This window comes from Alternaria dauci, chromosome 5 (assembly GCF_042100115.1).
Source record: "Alternaria dauci strain A2016 chromosome 5, whole genome shotgun sequence".
NCBI classification, from domain to species: domain Eukaryota; kingdom Fungi; phylum Ascomycota; class Dothideomycetes; order Pleosporales; family Pleosporaceae; genus Alternaria; species Alternaria dauci.
The window spans coordinates 1,277,336-1,295,399 of NC_091276.1; the positions used below are offsets into that span (position 1 = coordinate 1,277,336).

General features: G+C 53.1%; 7 protein-coding genes across 7 annotated transcripts; 2 read left to right on the forward strand and 5 right to left on the reverse strand.

The window, feature by feature from the left end:
* Positions 1 to 1,202: 1,202 nt before the first annotated feature.
* On the reverse strand, positions 1,203 to 3,205 carry ACET3X_005917 (uncharacterized protein). The gene is made up of 3 exons (XM_069452072.1): positions 2,089 to 3,205; positions 1,748 to 2,023; positions 1,203 to 1,697 (listed from the first exon to the last, which is right to left on the reverse strand). Exons 1-3 carry the CDS (start codon positions 3,035 to 3,037, stop codon positions 1,471 to 1,473), a joined length of 1,452 nt encoding a protein of 483 aa, XP_069306277.1. The 5' UTR covers positions 3,038 to 3,205; the 3' UTR covers positions 1,203 to 1,470.
* A 323-nt stretch (positions 3,206 to 3,528) lies between these two features.
* Positions 3,529 to 4,612, reverse strand: ACET3X_005918 (uncharacterized protein; the record flags this gene model as incomplete). The annotated part of the gene is made up of 2 exons (XM_069452073.1): positions 3,529 to 4,368; positions 4,421 to 4,612. The coding sequence occupies 2 exons, from the start codon at positions 4,610 to 4,612 to the stop codon at positions 3,529 to 3,531; spliced, it is 1,032 nt and encodes a 343-aa protein (XP_069306278.1).
* Positions 4,613 to 5,451: 839 nt separating this feature from the next.
* On the reverse strand, positions 5,452 to 6,797 carry ACET3X_005919 (uncharacterized protein; the record flags this gene model as incomplete). Its single annotated transcript, XM_069452074.1, has 2 exons — positions 5,452 to 6,513; positions 6,627 to 6,797. The coding sequence occupies 2 exons, from the start codon at positions 6,795 to 6,797 to the stop codon at positions 5,452 to 5,454; spliced, it is 1,233 nt and encodes a 410-aa protein (XP_069306279.1).
* Positions 6,798 to 8,490: 1,693 nt separating this feature from the next.
* On the forward strand, positions 8,491 to 10,531 carry ACET3X_005920 (uncharacterized protein; the record flags this gene model as incomplete). Its single annotated transcript, XM_069452075.1, has 3 exons — positions 8,491 to 8,511; positions 8,563 to 9,421; positions 9,474 to 10,531. The coding sequence occupies 3 exons, from the start codon at positions 8,491 to 8,493 to the stop codon at positions 10,529 to 10,531; spliced, it is 1,938 nt and encodes a 645-aa protein (XP_069306280.1).
* A 165-nt stretch (positions 10,532 to 10,696) lies between these two features.
* On the reverse strand, positions 10,697 to 11,821 carry ACET3X_005921 (uncharacterized protein; the record flags this gene model as incomplete). Its single annotated transcript, XM_069452076.1, has 3 exons — positions 10,697 to 11,153; positions 11,206 to 11,624; positions 11,672 to 11,821. The coding sequence occupies 3 exons, from the start codon at positions 11,819 to 11,821 to the stop codon at positions 10,697 to 10,699; spliced, it is 1,026 nt and encodes a 341-aa protein (XP_069306281.1).
* Positions 11,822 to 14,545: 2,724 nt separating this feature from the next.
* On the forward strand, positions 14,546 to 15,542 carry ACET3X_005922 (uncharacterized protein; the record flags this gene model as incomplete). The annotated part of the gene is made up of 5 exons (XM_069452077.1): positions 14,546 to 14,566; positions 14,627 to 14,639; positions 14,701 to 15,090; positions 15,166 to 15,246; positions 15,412 to 15,542. 5 exons carry the CDS (start codon positions 14,546 to 14,548, stop codon positions 15,540 to 15,542), a joined length of 636 nt encoding a protein of 211 aa, XP_069306282.1.
* A 669-nt stretch (positions 15,543 to 16,211) lies between these two features.
* ACET3X_005923 (uncharacterized protein) lies at positions 16,212 to 17,921 on the reverse strand (the record flags this gene model as incomplete). Its single annotated transcript, XM_069452078.1, has 2 exons — positions 16,212 to 17,495; positions 17,550 to 17,921. 2 exons carry the CDS (start codon positions 17,919 to 17,921, stop codon positions 16,212 to 16,214), a joined length of 1,656 nt encoding a protein of 551 aa, XP_069306283.1.
* Between the last annotated feature and the right edge of the window lie 143 nt (positions 17,922 to 18,064).

Here is an 18,064-nt window from a genome sequence, read left to right on the forward strand (position 1 = left end):
TGCATGTTCCGGGTTTCGAACTCCTTCAAGGCGCGTGTTACGCCCTTCAGGTAGCAGCCGGCTGCGCTGGCGCCGGAAGTGGAATAAGGCAGAAGCATACGTGCCCATTGTGCCTCCAAACGTGTTGTTGAGGCAGGGTTGCCTTCATTCGCGGCTATCAAACTCTGCAGCCATGTGTCAAGACCCCAATAACTTCCATACATGATATTCGTTTCAACAAGTAGCAACAGACTGAGACTTTGCTTCGTCATAGCATGCGCTACAGAAGCTATAGCAACATCTCTTGTCCGATGCGTTTGAACCAGTTTTGACAGTCTTGCATCTGTTTCTTCCTGACTGATTTTGCCTTTCTTCTTGAGATAGGTATCGGTGTGGTTACGTATGAAACCCCATGGGAACTGAGGATCTGAGGGGTGTAGTTGCCCAGCAGTGGCCTCCACCTCTTCATGCCATGCTTCGCTGTCTTTGACCTTCTTGAAGAACGTCGAATGTTTTAAGGGGATTGTTCTCTTGGCCCAGGACATACGTGAACGTTTGTCGGTGGTTCGTCCGGCTATGGGAGGAATGATGATAGCGGCGTCCATGCTTGTCATGTGTTCTCGAAATAACTAGTTATAGCCAAAAGACGTATAGGGAAGTGAGATTGGATGGCAGAGTCGCTTGTAGTCTCGTCCCGAACGGGTTGTACCAAAGTATCTATGGGTCTTGTATCCGGGAAAAAGACACGAGAACATTCGAGCAGAATAGTAACTAACCAAGGCAACGCACCCGGAATGTATGCTCCACCGTACCGTTCTTAGGATGATTGCGAGATCAGCGAGGTCTGGAGTAACAAAAAGTTTGGTAGTCGAGGAGGTACCGCCAACCGGCTGAGGTACGTCTGATGAGCCAGTATGAACATCAGATATTGGAGACCGATTCTTGGGCGTGACCACCCAAGCGCAGGTCCAATCAAGTATGTTATCCATGTCTTGGGTGAGCTGTACTGCAGGAGACTGAAACTCTGTGGCTGCGCACAAGGCTGACTAGCATGGCTTGTACCGAAAGTGAGTTCACCGGGTCCAGAAGCAGCTAGGGCCATGGCGATTGGTTAGGCCGACCACGGTACTAGACAACGGTTAGCGAACAAACGACCATTGGTATCCAATGTAGAGAATCGCTGGCAAAATGCATTTGGAAACTGGATCTAGCAAGTGGGGTGTGGGGATGCCTTGTGGGCTGTATAATCTAAAGGTCCTTCAGTGCCGCGCCGGAAACCGGCATTACCCAATCGCAAAATATCTCGATACCCAAGGTCATGATCTGAAAAACAGCGAAAGGCTTTCTCTACGTAATGTGCTTGAGCATGACCCATGTCTTTACAACTGCTTACAGCATTTAGACATAACGTATCAAACCAGAAGGCACTAAATCGCCATCGCGAAATACACAGAGAGTCGATACCTAAGCCAATGAAGCTGCAAAAAGTTGTCACATGGTTGAACAATTACCTCGCTCTGTATCCGGGGCGACGCCGCAGTTCTTCCGCAAGTGTGCAGCGGCTTGCTTGATGAAGTCACCCGTCTTGTGAAAACATACGAGATTGCCCTTTGCGTCCTGTACAGCCTCACCGATTGTGAAGTCATAACATTGTCCAGTGTGAGAGTCTTTGGCAGGGCATTTGAGGCTCTCTATCGCTTTCTGCTCAAAGTCTGGTACTGCTACGAGGTTAGCTAGTCGAGCGACATGATATTTAGCGATGGCTTACGAGTTGCGATATAGAGAAGAAACTCATCCACTGCTTTTCGACTAGGGAGGTTATCGCTACTTTGATCTGCTAGCAAAATTGCTGATAGCTTCTCCATCCGAACGATCGTTTCAGTACGCACGCCCTTGGACATCTCGTGTTGCTCAACACGTAGAGCCGCCAAGGAGCGCCCTTTTGGATGCAGTAGAATCCCCTTGACGTCTTTCGGTGTGAACATCTCTTTACTGAGAGGGTTCCGAAGTATGCCGCTGTTGGCCCGTATAGCCTGAACGAGTTCTGAAGTACGGTTTACGAAGTCAGTATACGTAGCATTTGTAGTTCATACGAGAGGGATCACGTACCGTCCATCGACCACGCGTAGTTGTCCTCAGTTACGTAGAAATCCTCCCGTGCAATGTCTTTGACCTCGTCTCCGAGCATAGTCTCGTCATTGACGTAATTTCTTTCGAGATGCTCATGCTCGACGTGCATAAAGCCAAGCTCACAATGGATCTTTAGCTCGTCAGGAAGTGCCGATTCGATTGCTCTCCGACGGAAAACAAGAGCATCACGGATGGAATCGATACTTGCATCCGAAAGCGTGCCATGTGGCGCGCGAACCCACTTGAGCATGTCTTCTAGATCTGTTATGACAAGATTGGTGGCCACTTTGGAGTTGTCCCGAACATTGCGCGCTACAGAACGAGCACTTTTAGGCGACGGCGTCCCAATGTAGGTGGCACTATCGTCTCCACCTGTCATAGCATGAACTTTGGCGAGGTTTTTGGATTGGGGCAAGCCGGATTTGTTCTGGAGGGCCTGTAGACGCAGCAGGTTAGCGAATACGTGTGTTGCTTTTGCACGTATGTTTCGGTATCCGGTGACCAAGTCTCGCTGCGAATCGTTCAAGTCGCCAACTGGCTGTCCCAAGGTCAAGTCTGGGTGGTTCGATTCACGTTTCCGTATCGGTTTAGTTTTGTGTCGAACATCGTTGGTAACCTCGCCACGTGATTGCGCCAAAGACGTGGGCCTGGCTTCGGCTGCCTTCTTCTCAGGCGCTGGAGGCTCTGGCTTCTTCTCGAGAACCTTCAGGAACTCGGCAACATCTGGGTCTGTTGGATCTATACTCTGAAGCTTCTTTACCTCGTCCAATGCACCTTCTAACCATTCGTTGCCGACCGACATGTAATGTTCGATCAGTAGCTTCCTAGCACCTATGCCCGGTGGGTGTCGGGATATATTCTCGTAAAGCTCTCCGATATAAGCCATGTCGGGACCTCCGATTCCAGAAATGCCTGTTGCTGCGGCCATGGCTGCTGAAGCGTCCGTTATGCGAATGTATTGTAGTGCCAGAAGAAAGACGATGATCTCGGTGTGAGTGCCTTTGGAAAACCTGCGCCCTGTTGGTCAGTGGATTATGTTAGTCGCATAGAGGTATCAAAGTCTGGGAGCCATAAGGCTGAATCAGCGGATCGCGGCCCCATGTAGCTGGCTCGCTACATGTGGTGACCGGTGGTTATCGACCGCAGCACTCGAGGTTTGACTGGGAAAGGCGGCGGAGGCCCAGGGTACCACCAGTGGCTTAGCGCAACGCTAGTGTTCCCTAAGCCATCCAAGGAGCCAACTGTCTCTGCCAATGGTTGTAAAGCAGATGAATGCGCGTGAGAAGCCTACCCGTGAAAATACCATGATATGTAGAGGCTTTCCAGGATGCGCCTTCACATCAGCCTCGCCGTTCTATATTGCAAGCCTGCCTCTAGATCTAGGGTATCAAGCTTTCTCTAACAATGAATCAACCCCAATCAGAATAATAAATCCGCATATTCTCCCAAAACACCTTCCTTTCCGCCGTCAAAGAAGTCGTGCATGCCGTCCATTGCCGCAAAGTTCTCAGCCACCTTCAAACCCCTTAGTCGCTCTGCCTCGATGACATCCCAGTTCCAATCCTTCGCCTCGACAGCCTTGGGCAGAACATGGCCATTCGCTTCATGTTCTCCAGGTACTTCCCCTTGATAGACCCAGCCTTCTGGCTTCGTTGGGATCATATCGGCATCAATCAGCGCCTGCTCCGGAGGGACTGTGATCCTGCCCCTCTTGATAACATACTTGGCAATTGCAGTTGCATACACAGCGCCCTTTAGCTTTTCGGGATCCACGTCCTTGGTGCTCTTAGACTTCTTCCAGGGTTGCAGTGTCCAGCTCTCCGGTTGTCCTACACCGGGCTTAACCAGATGTGTGACCAGGTAGAACCACTTCCTGTCCCAGCAGAGAAGTCTTGTCCACATCTCGTACTTCTTGTACGGCAGTATCTCCTTCTTGAACAGACAGCTTATGCCACCCAGTGCGATCATATGCTTGCCCCGTGTGCCTTCAGTCGCGCCTACTGCTCCTGCTACTGCGTTCTTGTTGGCACCATAGAGACGACTGTTCTTCCTGATACCGTTGCGAATAAGCGCGGTGAAGAGATGTGTACGCGATATATCCATATCGCTAAAGTATGTGCTGTTGGACTTGTGCATGTTGTAGTCTGTTTCGAGGAGCGTGGTCCGGGTCGAAGTTATGATCGGCTGGAAGAGCGCATGCGGAGGGATCGGTGTCGGCTGGAGGTAGAGGTGGTAGAAGAAGGCACGGATGAAGCGTAGCTATGCCGGTCAGCTTGAAGTCGTGGTTTCCAGTACATGGTCCAGTACGTACATGCCATACGAACGGCAGATTCTTGAGGTTTGCTAATGCGAGAAGAATTGCAGCAATCCTCCAGATGCCCCCAGGCGCGTTGTATCCTGTCCATTTGGCGAGCATAGCCATCAGGTTGCCTCTCAGCGCGGGTTGCGACACGAGTGCTGCTATCGACGCGCCCGCAACGACGATGCTGGCCGCTTGCGCCATCGTGACCATACCAAAAGGCAGCTTTTGATGTGAAGAGCGGCGGGGAGGGGAGGACACGTTCTTGTACACCAATCGTCAGCATATGACGCCTCATCCCTTTGCGAAGGATCAGATGCACTGCCTAATCGCGAGCCGAGGCTCGGAATGTTCCGCGCTAGACGCATGTGGATGGATGACTGCGCGAATCCCCTTCCAGGACTGTAAATCCAATACATGCACTGGTGGTCCTGCTTGGTTGCAAGTAGCAAAACAACAAACGAGATTACTCATGTGCGCGCAACATATGAGTTGGGTGGAAATAAGGAGCCTGATGGATGTAAGTTGATGTGGAAGAGAGGGCCCTAGGTATTCGGAAGAAAGATCATGCATCGCCTGCAGATGGGACTGGTCAACCGTTACTTTACGTATTCTTCGAGATGGCAAGAAAAGTAATTACTTATGTGTGTCTATGTGTATGATTCCTAGTTCATATGCAACAATGCATATGGCTTATCGCTAACAGCAAATGGGTATATAAATGTGGCCAGTCTGACCAATGCCTGCAAGCATGTACATAACGCCTTCATATCGACATGCCCCTTGTCATCAACTCAACTCACAATAGTGTGTCGCTGACTGCTTCTATCCTTACACCGCCGTTCAAATCCATACGTGGCCTTCACGGGGCTATCTCTGTCCATTGCGCCGAGTGTGGTGTGCGCAAGGATCAAGGTTGTGCCTGGTGTGCTCTTGTATCACATGAGTAGGCATATCTATAGCCGACCTGCTCGGCGCCGTTCCGTTCCCGGTTGGTGATGAGTCCTTCGACACTTGTAGGGTGTTTGAGGTCCCTTGATTGTTCAGCCCGGTGGCGTGGCTCGACGGGGTGATTCGGTTGTTCGAAGAGATGCTGATACACTGTCTCGCTGCATATCCCTCATGGCCTCAGCATAGTCGTTCTCAGCAACCAAATCTCTTTTGTTGTGATTGATCATGTCATTCATAAATTGATGCTGCTTCTTCTGCACGGGTTGTGCATCCGCCCTCATCGGACCATCACCTAACGCGCTGGGCACGATATCTTCCGGGTCTAATCCAGCATTGGAGTCGCGGTAATCCGGCTGATTGGAAAACATGACAGAGTCTTTGTGAGGCCTGCGCGCCCGCTTTGGCTTGCATGGGAAGTTGCTGGAATGTATGTAGTCGCCATCTGGGCTGCGCACATTCTCAAGCGCATTCGCTTCCCTCTCCATCTCTTCCCACGTGGCGACGAGGTTGTTGTCAGGGCGACTCCGACTATCGCTCATGTCACCCGAGAAGCTGCCCAATCGACTGATCCTGAAGGCTCGCAGGCGATCGAGTGCCACCTTGAAATCGTCGAGGACAACAGAGTCGGTCAGGCACTTGAAGACAAACGCAAACTTCCAGAAGGGATTGATGCCCGTGGCACCTGGAAGACCAATAGCCTCGGTAACGGTAAGAATGTCTAGGACGATGAAGATCATGCTGAGTATCATGGACAGCAACATGATACCGAAGCGTGGCGAGATGCGTATGATTTCCTTGAGGCTCAGTTCGTACTGGGTCTTGATGATCCAAAAGAGATAAATGGTGGTGAAGATCCACCAAGGATCGCGGCACAGAGCCTCGTACGGTCGTGTAGACATGAATATCTGGTTGACGCCATGAAAGTAGGCGAAGTTGGCGTATATCTCCAGGATCCAGTATGGTTGAGCCAGAATTACGGTGCCAATGAAGATGTAGCTGACGGGCTTGGAGAGGAATGGTTTAATCTTCATCCAGGCAATGACATTATGCAGAGACCATGAAGCGTTGAGAAAGATGGCGGCGACGGAGAGCCACCACGCGTGGACTGGACTAGGGAAGAACAACCAAAATCCTTGCCATATGCCGAGGATGAGCTAGAATCGATCAGTACGGATGCAGGCAGACGCGTCGATGTAGACTCACTTCAAGTAGAATCAACTAGATGGTTGTCAGCGGTGGTCATTGCTCACGGAGGATTTGTACTGACCTTGTGCAACAGCACGCCTCGCCTCATGTTGGCCAGGGTGATGAAGGCCATGATGATGAGGGACCCAACCAGGTAGCCCTGCGCCCATGCCTCGAGGATGAGTTCATCTGGATCAGTGGACTTGGGCACCACTTGATGTTCGTGCCATTGCATATCCGGTATGGGACTCATGATGTTCGCAGAGTTTTCGAGGTTCGGTTCCGGAAGCCGGGGCAGATGCCGAGGAAGCGTGCTGTGATGTCACAACGCGAAGAGGTTCGAGGTCGATCTCTGCACTTTTACCATGGCAGGCGTGGTGGGTGTGAGCGACAAGGGCGGGTTTATGAGGAGAGATGGGGAATGAGCACAAGAACAAACGGGCGCAAGCTGGGCGTTTCTCGTGGCGCGCCAGTTCTCCGCATCTCGCCATGACCTTTGCGGACGACGGTCATCCTGGAGGCCCCAGGGGCCCGAGTGTGTGCATGTTGGTGCTTTGCCCAAGGGAGGCGTAGTGCGACTGAATCATGGCCGTGGCGCTCAGTTGGCCACTGGCACCACGCGACCAAGAAGCGTTTTGTCGAGGCCGTAAATACGCCAGCCGTTGTCGACATGGCATCGAGGCCCTGGAGCCATTGGCCGGCGCGGCAGTTCTTTCGCTGACGCCCCGCCACCACGAACCAGTGCAGTGTTTGCAGTCGGCCTTACGCAATGGAATGGGGACTGGATGCGCAAGCTCGTGCGAAAATAAAATACCCCCCTTCCCGCTGTTGCTGATGCGATGACTGGCAGCACAGAGTCGCGTACCGTGCAACAAACACAGGCATCATGGTGCTAAAGATTGAAGCTCAGCACACCTTGACCGGAACCGGCTTACCTCGACGCCGAGTGCAGCCAGGTGCATGGATGTCGCGGCGGGTGAGCGACACAGGGCCCAACCGGCGCTGCAGCCTAGGCCAGTGTCCTGGAATCTGGGGACGAAGTCTATCTACATTCATTGTTCATCTCCCTGCATCTAGGTGTTTCGTGTGCGAGGCCGATTTCCCTTGAAGGATGGGCCATGCCCAAGCGTCGTTATTGTTGAAGAAGGGCAATGATGATAGTACGCCCAAGAACCTGCCTCCAATGCAATGAGCAACGAAGGGCGTCTCTGCAACGTGACTGCGCAAAACAGCTGCAACAGGCAAGCCCTTGTGCTGAGCTTGCGACGGATGGCTACAGAGTGCATGAGGTGAGATGGCTTTATCCGGAGGCTGTGCCAAGTATCAATAGGACAATGGTCTGCCATCGTCGAGGCATCTTGGCTCGCTGTTGTGGTGGTGGTTATTGCTGCCGCCGAGGGACGTCCTGTCTTGGGCCATGAAGCGACTAAAGAGCGTTATGATTTCAGGATCGACAGGTGAAGCCAGCACGCGCCCCCAGGTGTGGTTAATCTCCCGATGTCAACAAATGCCCGACCAGGGAAAAAGGAGCCTCAGCACCCAAATCCGATACTCGCGGCGCTGATAGTTTGGCTGGCGACAAAAGTCTAATGCGACGACCGGGTCTCTGGGTCATCCGTGGACCTCGTACTGCATAATGGCCCAGCGCAAAGCTTGTGTGCATGGACGCATGCGATGACTGCGATGACTGCGAAGATCAATGTGGCGTTGACGACAGTGTCAGGCGCAAGGGTTAGGCAAATGATGGGTAGCGCAGTGAATGGGTAGCCTGCATGCTTCACTCATTGTGAGTGAGAGGGCCTGAGGCACATGGCAAACAAACGCCATGGGGGGTGGGGGAAACGCGCTACCGGTAGCTGCCCCGCTGAAGTCATGGGGGACAATGGCCGCGTCAAACATTGCTTGCGGCCAACGCGTCATCACCACCATCGCCATCATTATTCAACATGTTCAAGAAGAAACCAACGGTACGAGCAGCAATTCCGCACGTGCTCGCGCCCAGACTAACACCTCGCCAGATCAAGCCCCTCTCGCCGCTCAAGTCCAGCGACCGCCGCAGGACTGCCGACCACATCATCTCCGCCTTTGGCATAGAGATGCCCGCTGAAGCCGACGCGACTCCCCAAGACACGACTGTTTCCACCGCCGCCCTGACCGCTCTGCGCAAAGCAATCCTCCCAGAGAATGCCCTGTCCGCGCGCTTCACCACCACCGCAGGGCCCGACCTCAGACAGGTGTCGGGGACAATATACGTAGGCAGCCATGAGGGCACAGGCGGCCACCAGAGAGTCTTGTGGGTCAAGGTTGGCGACAACATGTACCCGACCGTCTACACGCTCTGGCACAACCCACGCATAGTCCCCCTGCTATACACGCCACTCGTCGTCGTCGAGAAGATGCAGGGAGGCGCCGACTTGATGACGCCTGGCCTACAACGCGGCCCGCCTTTCCCCAAGAGAGCCACAAAGGGCGCCATCGTCGCCATCGCAAGCCTCGAGGCTCCCACCGTCCCCATGGCCGTGGGCGAATGCGCCATCGACGTGAGCGCGCTGGGCAACACCCAGGGCACAAAGGGCATTGCCGTCTCCACCTTCCATTGGGCAGGCGACGAACTGTGGTCCTGGAGCTCAACAGGCAAGCCAGGCAGTGAGCCTCCTGCTATCCTCGAGGGCTGGGACGATAACAATGGCGACGACGCGAGTCTTGCTCAACGCACCGCAGCCGTAGACTTGGACGACGAGGAAGGCGGCGTCACTCTCGATGCCAACCCCACCCAACCATCACAGGCAGAGCAGTCACAAGACGTACCAGGCGAAGACGCGCCGCCTAACAATGACTTTATCCATGTTCTTGAAGATAAAGAGCTGACGACCAAGGGTATGCCTTTCCTCCACGTCCACCAAGTCAACCATCTGCTGACAAGCCTCAGAAATCGACGAAGCCTTCAAGAACGCATTCCTGTATGGTGTCCGATACCACATGGATCACAACAAGGGCCACCCCTCCTACGGCCTCGATTTCCCCCTCTCGCAATCAAACGTCAAGGACATGCTCGTTCAGCCATTCCTCCCCACCTACACCCCCGCGCGAACCGCCTCGCTCCAGATCAAGAAGACAAGTTGGAAGAACCTTAGGAAGTTCATCAAGTATCTAGACAAGCAACAAATCGTCAAGTGCAAAGACCGCGACGGCAACGAGGTTGTTGTGCTTGATATCGATTTCAAGGATCGCCAAGTCGAGTCGTTTGTTCCCTACAGGTTGCCAAAGAAGGACACCCCAGCCGCAGCGAGCGCAAACGGCAAGCCAGCTGCACCCCTGTCCGACGAGTCTTCTGTTGGCCAAAAGCTAAAGCTTGTTTCGGTACTGCGGCCCAAGGAGAAACTGGCGCCTATACTGAGTGCCTCCAAAGCAGATCCGCGCGGTCTCTACACACCAGCAGAGCTGAAGCAACTGCTTATTGCATACGTAGAGGCGGAGAACTTGATCGATCCCAAGAACAAGCGCCTTATTCGCATCAACCCCCAGCTCGCAGACGCTCTACTCACTTCATCGGCAGCCGACAATGCCGCGCTTTCGTCAGGGGTCATGCCCAGAGACTCCCTGGCCGAACGCATGGTCGCTGCGGCATCGCCTTTCCACGCCATCATCCGCAACGACGCCGACATTGCTGATGCGAAGCCCAAAGCCGGTGCACCCCCCAAGATTCAAATCACGCTTGAAACACGCAGTGGCAACAAGACGGTGACCAAGGTGCATGGTCTGGAACCATACTACATTTCACCACAGCCGCTTGCCGATGAGCTCAGAAAGACGTGTGCGGGTAGTACGAGTGTCGACAAACTGCAAGGATCAAGTCCCAAAGCCCCTGTCATGGAAGTCATGGTCCAGGGTCCCCAGAAAGACGCCATCATGAAGGCTTTGGAGAAACGAGGTGTGCACAGGAATTGGGTGGATGTTGTAGACAAAACCAAGGGTAAAAAGAAGTAATTTCCGCCAGGCCTCAGAAATGAGTAAATGATACCCAATATTTGCACTGTTCATTCCTCGCGTGTTCCATCTGCCACGGGGCATCACATAATATACCCGCCAACATTATTTGTTCCATTACTCGGCGCCCATCCGCGGGAGACCTCTGCTAACACAATTAGGCTCTCAGCCTGTACGCGTCGTTGCGCCACCGCCTTTCACCACCCCCTTGGAGCTCTCCTTGTCTGTCATGAAGCGCTCGTAAAAGTCAAACATGCTGTCCTGACTTTCTTTGAGAAACTCCTGGATGCACTGCTCGGGTGTGATGACGTCGGCAATGGTCTGGATCTCTTGCTTCCATCCTTGGACATACTTTGCCTTTGGTTCGGTATGGACGACATAGAAATGGCGATAGTCGCGACGCATGTCGACTTGCAGTCCAGCATAATAGCGGATCATGTTTAGATTGGCGGCTTCTTTGCTTCGTGTGACTGTGTTGAAGTAGTCTACCGGCTCACATTCGGCGATGACCCGGCGCTCGGAAAGTATAGGGTATTTGTCGGGTACAGCGCTCAGTGGGACAACTGGATCATCTTGATCAATGTAGTTTGTTTCGGCGAGGAGCGAGTAGAGCTTGGCGCAACTGCGATCAAATTTAGCAACAGATCAGAATGTGTTGAGCCGAGTGAGCGAACCTCTGCATGTCAACATTTCCAGCGTTCAAATCTATCGCGTGGTCTTCGCACTTCTGCCATAGATACTCCATCAATTCTGGTCGAACGCACAGCCGCCACAATAGGCCGGCGTCGTCGACTTCGTGCCACGGAGCCAACGGGCCTCCACAACCTCTGAGATTCGCTATCTTTGCGAAAAAGAGCTTGACGATTTCCAGAGCAAGTTGTGGCTTCGTCTCAAAGACTTCCTCCGTAATGTAAATGAATCCGCCAAGTGGAAAAATTTCAATGCGCTTATATTGAAGCACGGGGGGGCTATCCGTCAAAGCAGGGTCGTATTCGAGGCCCGATTGAAGCCCAATTGACCAGACACGCACGTTCTTACGAAGGATTTCGCCGAAACCGGGAACTGCTGTGAAGTATTCAAAATCCGGATGCGCCTAACATATTTAGCACTCGACTTCTCTTGCAAACGGTGATTACGCACGATAATAATGCCTGAACCTCCTTGCAAGATTTGCTGCTGGAAAACAGTCCATGCACCTTGATAGCTCGCACTAGCAACCTGAACATGATGCAATAATAACCATCGCGTGATGATTTCCAACTCTTCAAATTGGTCCTCGGGATGGTGCATTAGAAAAGCTCTACTCTCCAGCAGATTGACGGCTTCCTCGCCGTCATTACTCGCAAACATATCCTCAAAATCCAGTGTACACACTGACCCCCCGGCCGCCCGCAATTGCTCGCATTTGATCCTGACTTCATTTGTGATGGGTGGAGGTGGAGGCGGAGGCGGAGGCGGAGGCAGTGGCGGTGGTGGAGGCGGTGGCTGAAGCGGGAAGTATTGTGGTTGTTCCGAGAGCATAGGGGAAGGAGTGTGCGTTGCTTCATTGGTTGTGTGTGGTTGAACTGCATCATCAATGTCCGTGTCGTCATACACATCTGGTATAGCAACAGACTCCCGTTGGTCTTCATGTGGTTCGGCTGCAAGAATGCCAGTATCCCTGTGCTGGTAAGCACACTCCTGTACCGAATATCGACAATTGCCTTTGCTCCAGAACCAGCAAGTAAGCTGATCCGGCTTTAAAGATCTCACAGCAGTCCTCTTCTCTCCGTGCCGACCTTCTGTACTATCGTACTTTGGTCGCTGGTTAGGATCGATCCGTACATCGCCCATTGAGGGGTCAGTATGCTTTATCCATCCAGTGTTTTGGTGAGCAAAATGACAATCTTCGGCGGATTTCCAGCAACCTTTGGGCCCATTGAGCCAAAACTGACAAGTGAGTGGTGGTCTGCGGTATTTGCCAGGTATCCTGCCTTGCATATCAGCTACAGAATATTCGCGACCGTTTTCGTCTTTATGCCTATGCATGAAGCGGCATTCCTTCGCAGTCTTTGTGCAATTGTTGCTAAGTCTCCATTGATAACACACTTGGGGGACTTTGTCAATCTCCCAGGGTGCCAAGGGTATGTTCCCGTCAGGAGACTCTTGCCTTGGAGGCTCTTCTTCTTGGGTCTCTTCTGCAACGATACGCCTAAAGCTAGGGTCACGACGAGCATATGGATCATGGTGTGATGCCGGCAGGTTTGGAACGACGAGATCAGGGGGAGCATTAACGAAGTTAAGAGCAGCGACATCAGGCGTACCCTCCCTACGAGACCTCTTATCTGCCTCTCCTTGTCGACGTAGTGTCTGAAAATGCGATTTCTTTGGCAAGGTAGTGGTTTGACGAGGTTGAGGTTTAGGCTCATTTACGATTCTGATGCCACTACTTTTTCCTGGGGCGGGTGCGCTCTTATGAGCACTCGGCTGTGTGGCAAGAGAGACTGATCGCTTTGTGGTACCTGAGCTTGTACTGCCGGTTGCAGCACCTGTAGGTTTACCGCTGCTACTTGCCCTTCGTTGTGTAGACTCTATCGTCGTTTGCTCATCTCGAAAACCTGGGTTTGCTTGTGGTAGCGACGGTCTCCGCGGATCTTTGCTCTGTGCCGGTCTTGCGAGGCTTGATTTCGTGACTGAATTCAGGTTTGGAGTAGTCGTAGCACGTTTCAACGGGGTACGGGGTGACTGAGCCGAATTTTGAATTGGCCGGCGCTCTATGTTAGGATCCTCTGCGCCGGCGGACGTGTGCTTTATGTTGCCCGATATTGTAGCCATTTCTTCCATCAGTGAGTCATCCGTCAACTCTCCTTCTTCAGAAGAAGAGGGTTCTGACTGCACGATAGGAGGCACACGTGCTTTGGGAGGCTGCCTAACGAACAGCCCCGCATTGTCTGTGGTAGGACTGTCCTCAAATAGATGATTGAGTAGATTTGAGTCTGCGGCTTCTCTGTCTGCGAGTGTAGTTTCCAGCGGCGATGCCTCTTGTTGGCCGTTGAGTGCTGCCTCATATTTTGCAATGTTTCTTTCGCACAGCTTTTGGAAATCGGCTTTGCTCATACTCGCTTTCTTTTCGTTCCATAGTTCCAGCGCGGTGGTGCTTGGGGGTTCGTCTGGCAGTGACACGATCTTCTCGAAGTTGACTGCTGGTTCCCAAGTGCCTAAGTAGTGTCAGAGAGACGTGATGGATGTTCGTCTAGAAGAAGAACAGTGCACGGATTGGTCCTGTTTTCTAGAGGAACTACGGAGCTTTGAAGGGCAATGGTGGAATGCTTACAGCTTCAAAGCTGGTTAGCTTGATTCGACAATACCACAAGACAGACTCACTCCTCAAGTGGATAACCTTCCCACTTGGTCAGGTACTTTGTAGCCGCGCCGAATGGATGCACATCCCAGGCGTCTTGCCACTTCTCTGCCAAGATGCATTCTACATCGTACTCTTCCTCCAAGCTGTCTTCATCAGGGCGCAATGACATTTTGTCAAGAGCGATGGAGGTGCGTGACCATACGAGGTTCTGATTGGTTGGGGGCAGTCGCAGACAGCGCGTGGGGTCTTTTTCCGACTATGCGCCGGGTCGCTGCTGTCATTCAGGATGCAGTGCGAGATCAGAGGACGATTGTGTCTATTTAGCGATCATGTCTACCTAGGCACTCGTCGAAAGGCGAGATGTTTTGCGGCGACGCAAGCAGACATGGAGATGATGGACTGAGTGAGGGCGCGGAGACTAGCGCCTCGCTTACCTAAGAAGGCATAGGCCTGCTCGCTCCTGGGGTGCTGGCTGGTGCTTTGACGGTGGAGCAGCAACTCCTCGAGGCAGCGAGATAGCGCACTTGGCCACTACCACGACGACCTGACCCTGAGTTTTTCTGCTTGCCTTGATACCCCAAAGCTTCCCAGGCTCTGATTTCACCAGTCTCGCCCACACATCGACTGAGACTTCCACCTGCCCACCTGCCACTTCCCCACCTACCGCAACAATGGCGAACGACGAATATGACGTGAGTCTCCATACCACAGCGGCCCTATGTGCTCTTGCATACTGACCACGGTGCACATAGTTTCTTTTCAAGGGTACCTGCTTCTCCCCCGCCGCCTTAGTTTGCCTCGTCTCGTCGCCCGCTAACCCCCGCAGTGGTGCTCATCGGAGACTCTGGTGTCGGTAAATCCAACCTGTTGAGCCGGTTCACGCGCAACGAGTTCAACCTCGACTCCAAGTCGACCATCGGCGTCGAATTCGCTACCCGATCCATCCAGGTTGACGCTAAGACCATCAAGGCCCAGATCTGGGATACTGCAGGCCAGGAGCGATACCGTGCCATCACCTCCGCATACTACCGTGGCGCAGTCGGCGCTCTGCTCGTCTACGACATCAGCAAGCACCAGACATATGAGAATGTGACGAGGTGGCTGAAGGAGCTGCGCGACCATGCTGACTCCAACATTGTCATCATGCTCGTGGGAAACAAGAGCGATTTGAGGCATCTGCGGGCAGTGCCAACAGAGGAGGCCAAGCAGTTTGCAAGTACGTGGACCCATTCGGCGACGGCGCCATTTGTACAGAGAGAGCCCGTGATATGTATGCTGACACTCTCTGCAGGCGAGAACAACCTTTCCTTCATCGAGACGTCTGCCTTGGACGCCAGCAACGTCGAGCTTGCCTTCCAGAACATTCTCACAGGTACGTCACTCTACTACACATGACGAGTAGCGGCGACAATGGTGATTGGCGCAAAGCCTGGAGTAGCATTTGTCGGTCCAAGTGGACATGTGTTTACACCGCCACTTTTGTTGTCACTTCAGCCGCAGATATCGTTAGCTTGAGTCGTTGCTAACACGGCTCCAGAAATTTACCGCATCGTCTCAAGCAAAGCCCTCGACCAGGGCGAAGGTAGCGGCCCCGTCCTCGGCAACGACCGCAAGGTGCTCGAGATCAGCAAGTCGGCCGACGCGGAGCAGAAGAAGGGATGCTGCTAGACGATAACGAAAACCCATAAATACCCTTCATCTACAATCTGTTTGCGCCGGGTTGCAATGCATGTTTTGGCGAAGCAGCGAGGGGATAAGGCTCGGATATTGCGAGCAGGACTACGATACAATATGCTTCACGTTTAACGCGTGGGATACAAGACGAGATGATGCAAATGCCCAAACTTGGCGTCCAGGAAGTCGCTCACTTTACGTCTGCTTTGTCTCTAATGGTGTCGGGATCTCTGCTTGGTTTTGCATGCTGCGAGGAGTATCTCCTTTGTTCGGTTCGGGACTGGAGGCGGTAATGCGAATAGCGCCTGTATGTATGGCGTGATTGCAATGTCAGCTCATGTTCAAGTTGCCTCCTGGTACTCGCTGTGTTCATCGTTTTTTCTTTCTTTTTCGGGCTTTGGATGTTGCGAATGGCTGACGCGTCAGCAAAGTCCTGGAGCGGCCATTGTATCACATGTGACGACATAGATCGACGGCTCCTAGTTTTAGTCGGTCATCTCGGCGAACCGAAGATTCTTTATGTTCGGCATGTAGTTCGGTCCTTTGTGCATCTTCACCAATACACTCAGTATCCTTTCCGGATCGTTTGTCAGAATGGTTGCTTGTAGCACTTTATCTTGAAAGAGAGATTCATCAGAATGCAACAAATAGATTCGTAAATGCTCATGAAACGCCTATACCCCTTCTACCATTCATGTCGCTAGGCCGCCAAGTATCCTCTGCTTTGGTCCCTGGGGGCAGGTAATGCGAGCTCTGCTCAGACGTCCTGCGATAGCCCGAATTGCCAGAATCATCATGTCTCTTTTCTTCTCGTGATTCGTGAATACCTGGCATCGGATACGCTCCTGTGTCCGGCATGGATGATGGACTGGCAGTGAAGACGGGTCGTGACTTGATATCTGTGGCCAACGGAAGTAGAGAGCCGCTGTTCTTGGACTGCAGAGCTTTTGCGCGTTTGTCTGCTTTGGCAGCGTCGTGCGTGCGGTCGTAGAGATATAGACCAACGAATGTGAGCACGAAACCAAAGGCTTGGACTTTTGTCATGGGCTTGCCGAACCAGACAACGGCGAACACGATGACAAAGACGCGCTTGATCAGGCTGGCGACTGAGTAGGTAACTGGAGATACCATAGAGAGCAGGACAAATGCTACGATATTCTGTCCAAAGTGGAAAGTGCCGTTGAACAGAAACTCGAGTAGCAAGCGCCCGTGATCCAAAGCCTCGGGGTGGTCTGATAGCTCGATAGAAGCGTCATGCAGAAAGTCGAAGATGAGAGTGAATCCTTCCGTCCAAAGCCAAAGTGGAAGGGTGAAGAGAAAGGCCAGGCCAGAGGAATAACAGAGGAGGTTCAGTTTATCCGGTTTGGTGAATTTGTTCGGTGGGAGGCCGTCTTTCTCAGCGGCTGCGGCGTCGTTGAAGATTTGCTTGGAGACAATGTTCTGCACGACAAAGAGGATGGCGCTGGCGAACGCAGACATGAGGCCGATCAGATTGGCATTGAAATCGGCCGAGCATGCCAGTATGACCCCCAGGGTCAGTGGGATGAGAGACAGGTATGTGGGTAACGAGTACTGGATCTTGAAGAAGATACTGTATGCCATGACCGTCAGGAGCGGCGAAAGTCCCTTGATGGTGTGTACCAAAGAAACAGGTATCCTGGACGTGGCATCGGCGCTCAAAATGTGTCCTCCAATTTGGAAGCATGTCAAGGGCAGCGTCGCCATGATGAGCTCCTTGGAAGGAGTGCGGATACCGTACTTCAGGAACGGCATGGTCTGTTTTAGCCGTGGGTATTTCCTAGCCAACATGGCGAGTATCAAGCACCAGCCCGATACGAAAGCGAATTGTACGGTCGTGAGGGTGATGGGCTTCGGCAGGGCGGTCAGGATGGCCTTGGAAGACATGTTGGTGAAGATGGAGGTCATGTACCACACACCACAGAGCACCTGCGCCTGTTAGCCCACAGGTCGTCGTAGCAAACCATGTGTATCGCGACCTACAATGAGCTTGGGCGATAGCGGTGCCTTGAGCGCGTCTGCAAGTTCATGCGCGTTCTGGCTCACGCTGCCCTTTCGCGTCCGTATCGTCCTGAAGGCCTCGGACAGGCTCTTCTGTCGCCCATGTCTGTTGGAAGAGGCCGATGCTGAGCCGTTGATTCCCCCAAACCGAGCCTCTTTGCGCGGTTGCCACCTGTCGCCTGGGCCTGGCACTGTGCTGCCGTTCGTCTGCGCTGCATGGCTGGGGCTGGCAGAGCGCGACGACGTGTGGCCGTAGATGTGGTCTTCCTCGGGCGTAGGCAGCAGATCGGGCTGGAAAGCGGGAAACTTGAAGGTAGCGTTGGGACTCGGGTCCCGCGCCAACGGAGGCGTCATGGCGACTGCGGGATGCAAGGTGGTCGGGGTGTCGTAGATGTATTCGCTACGCCATGGGGAGGGAACCAGTGCTGCAGGCGACCTGTACTATATGCGCGGAACCGTGGCGCACTCGCTGCTACACGTAAGAGCACGAGGGTGGC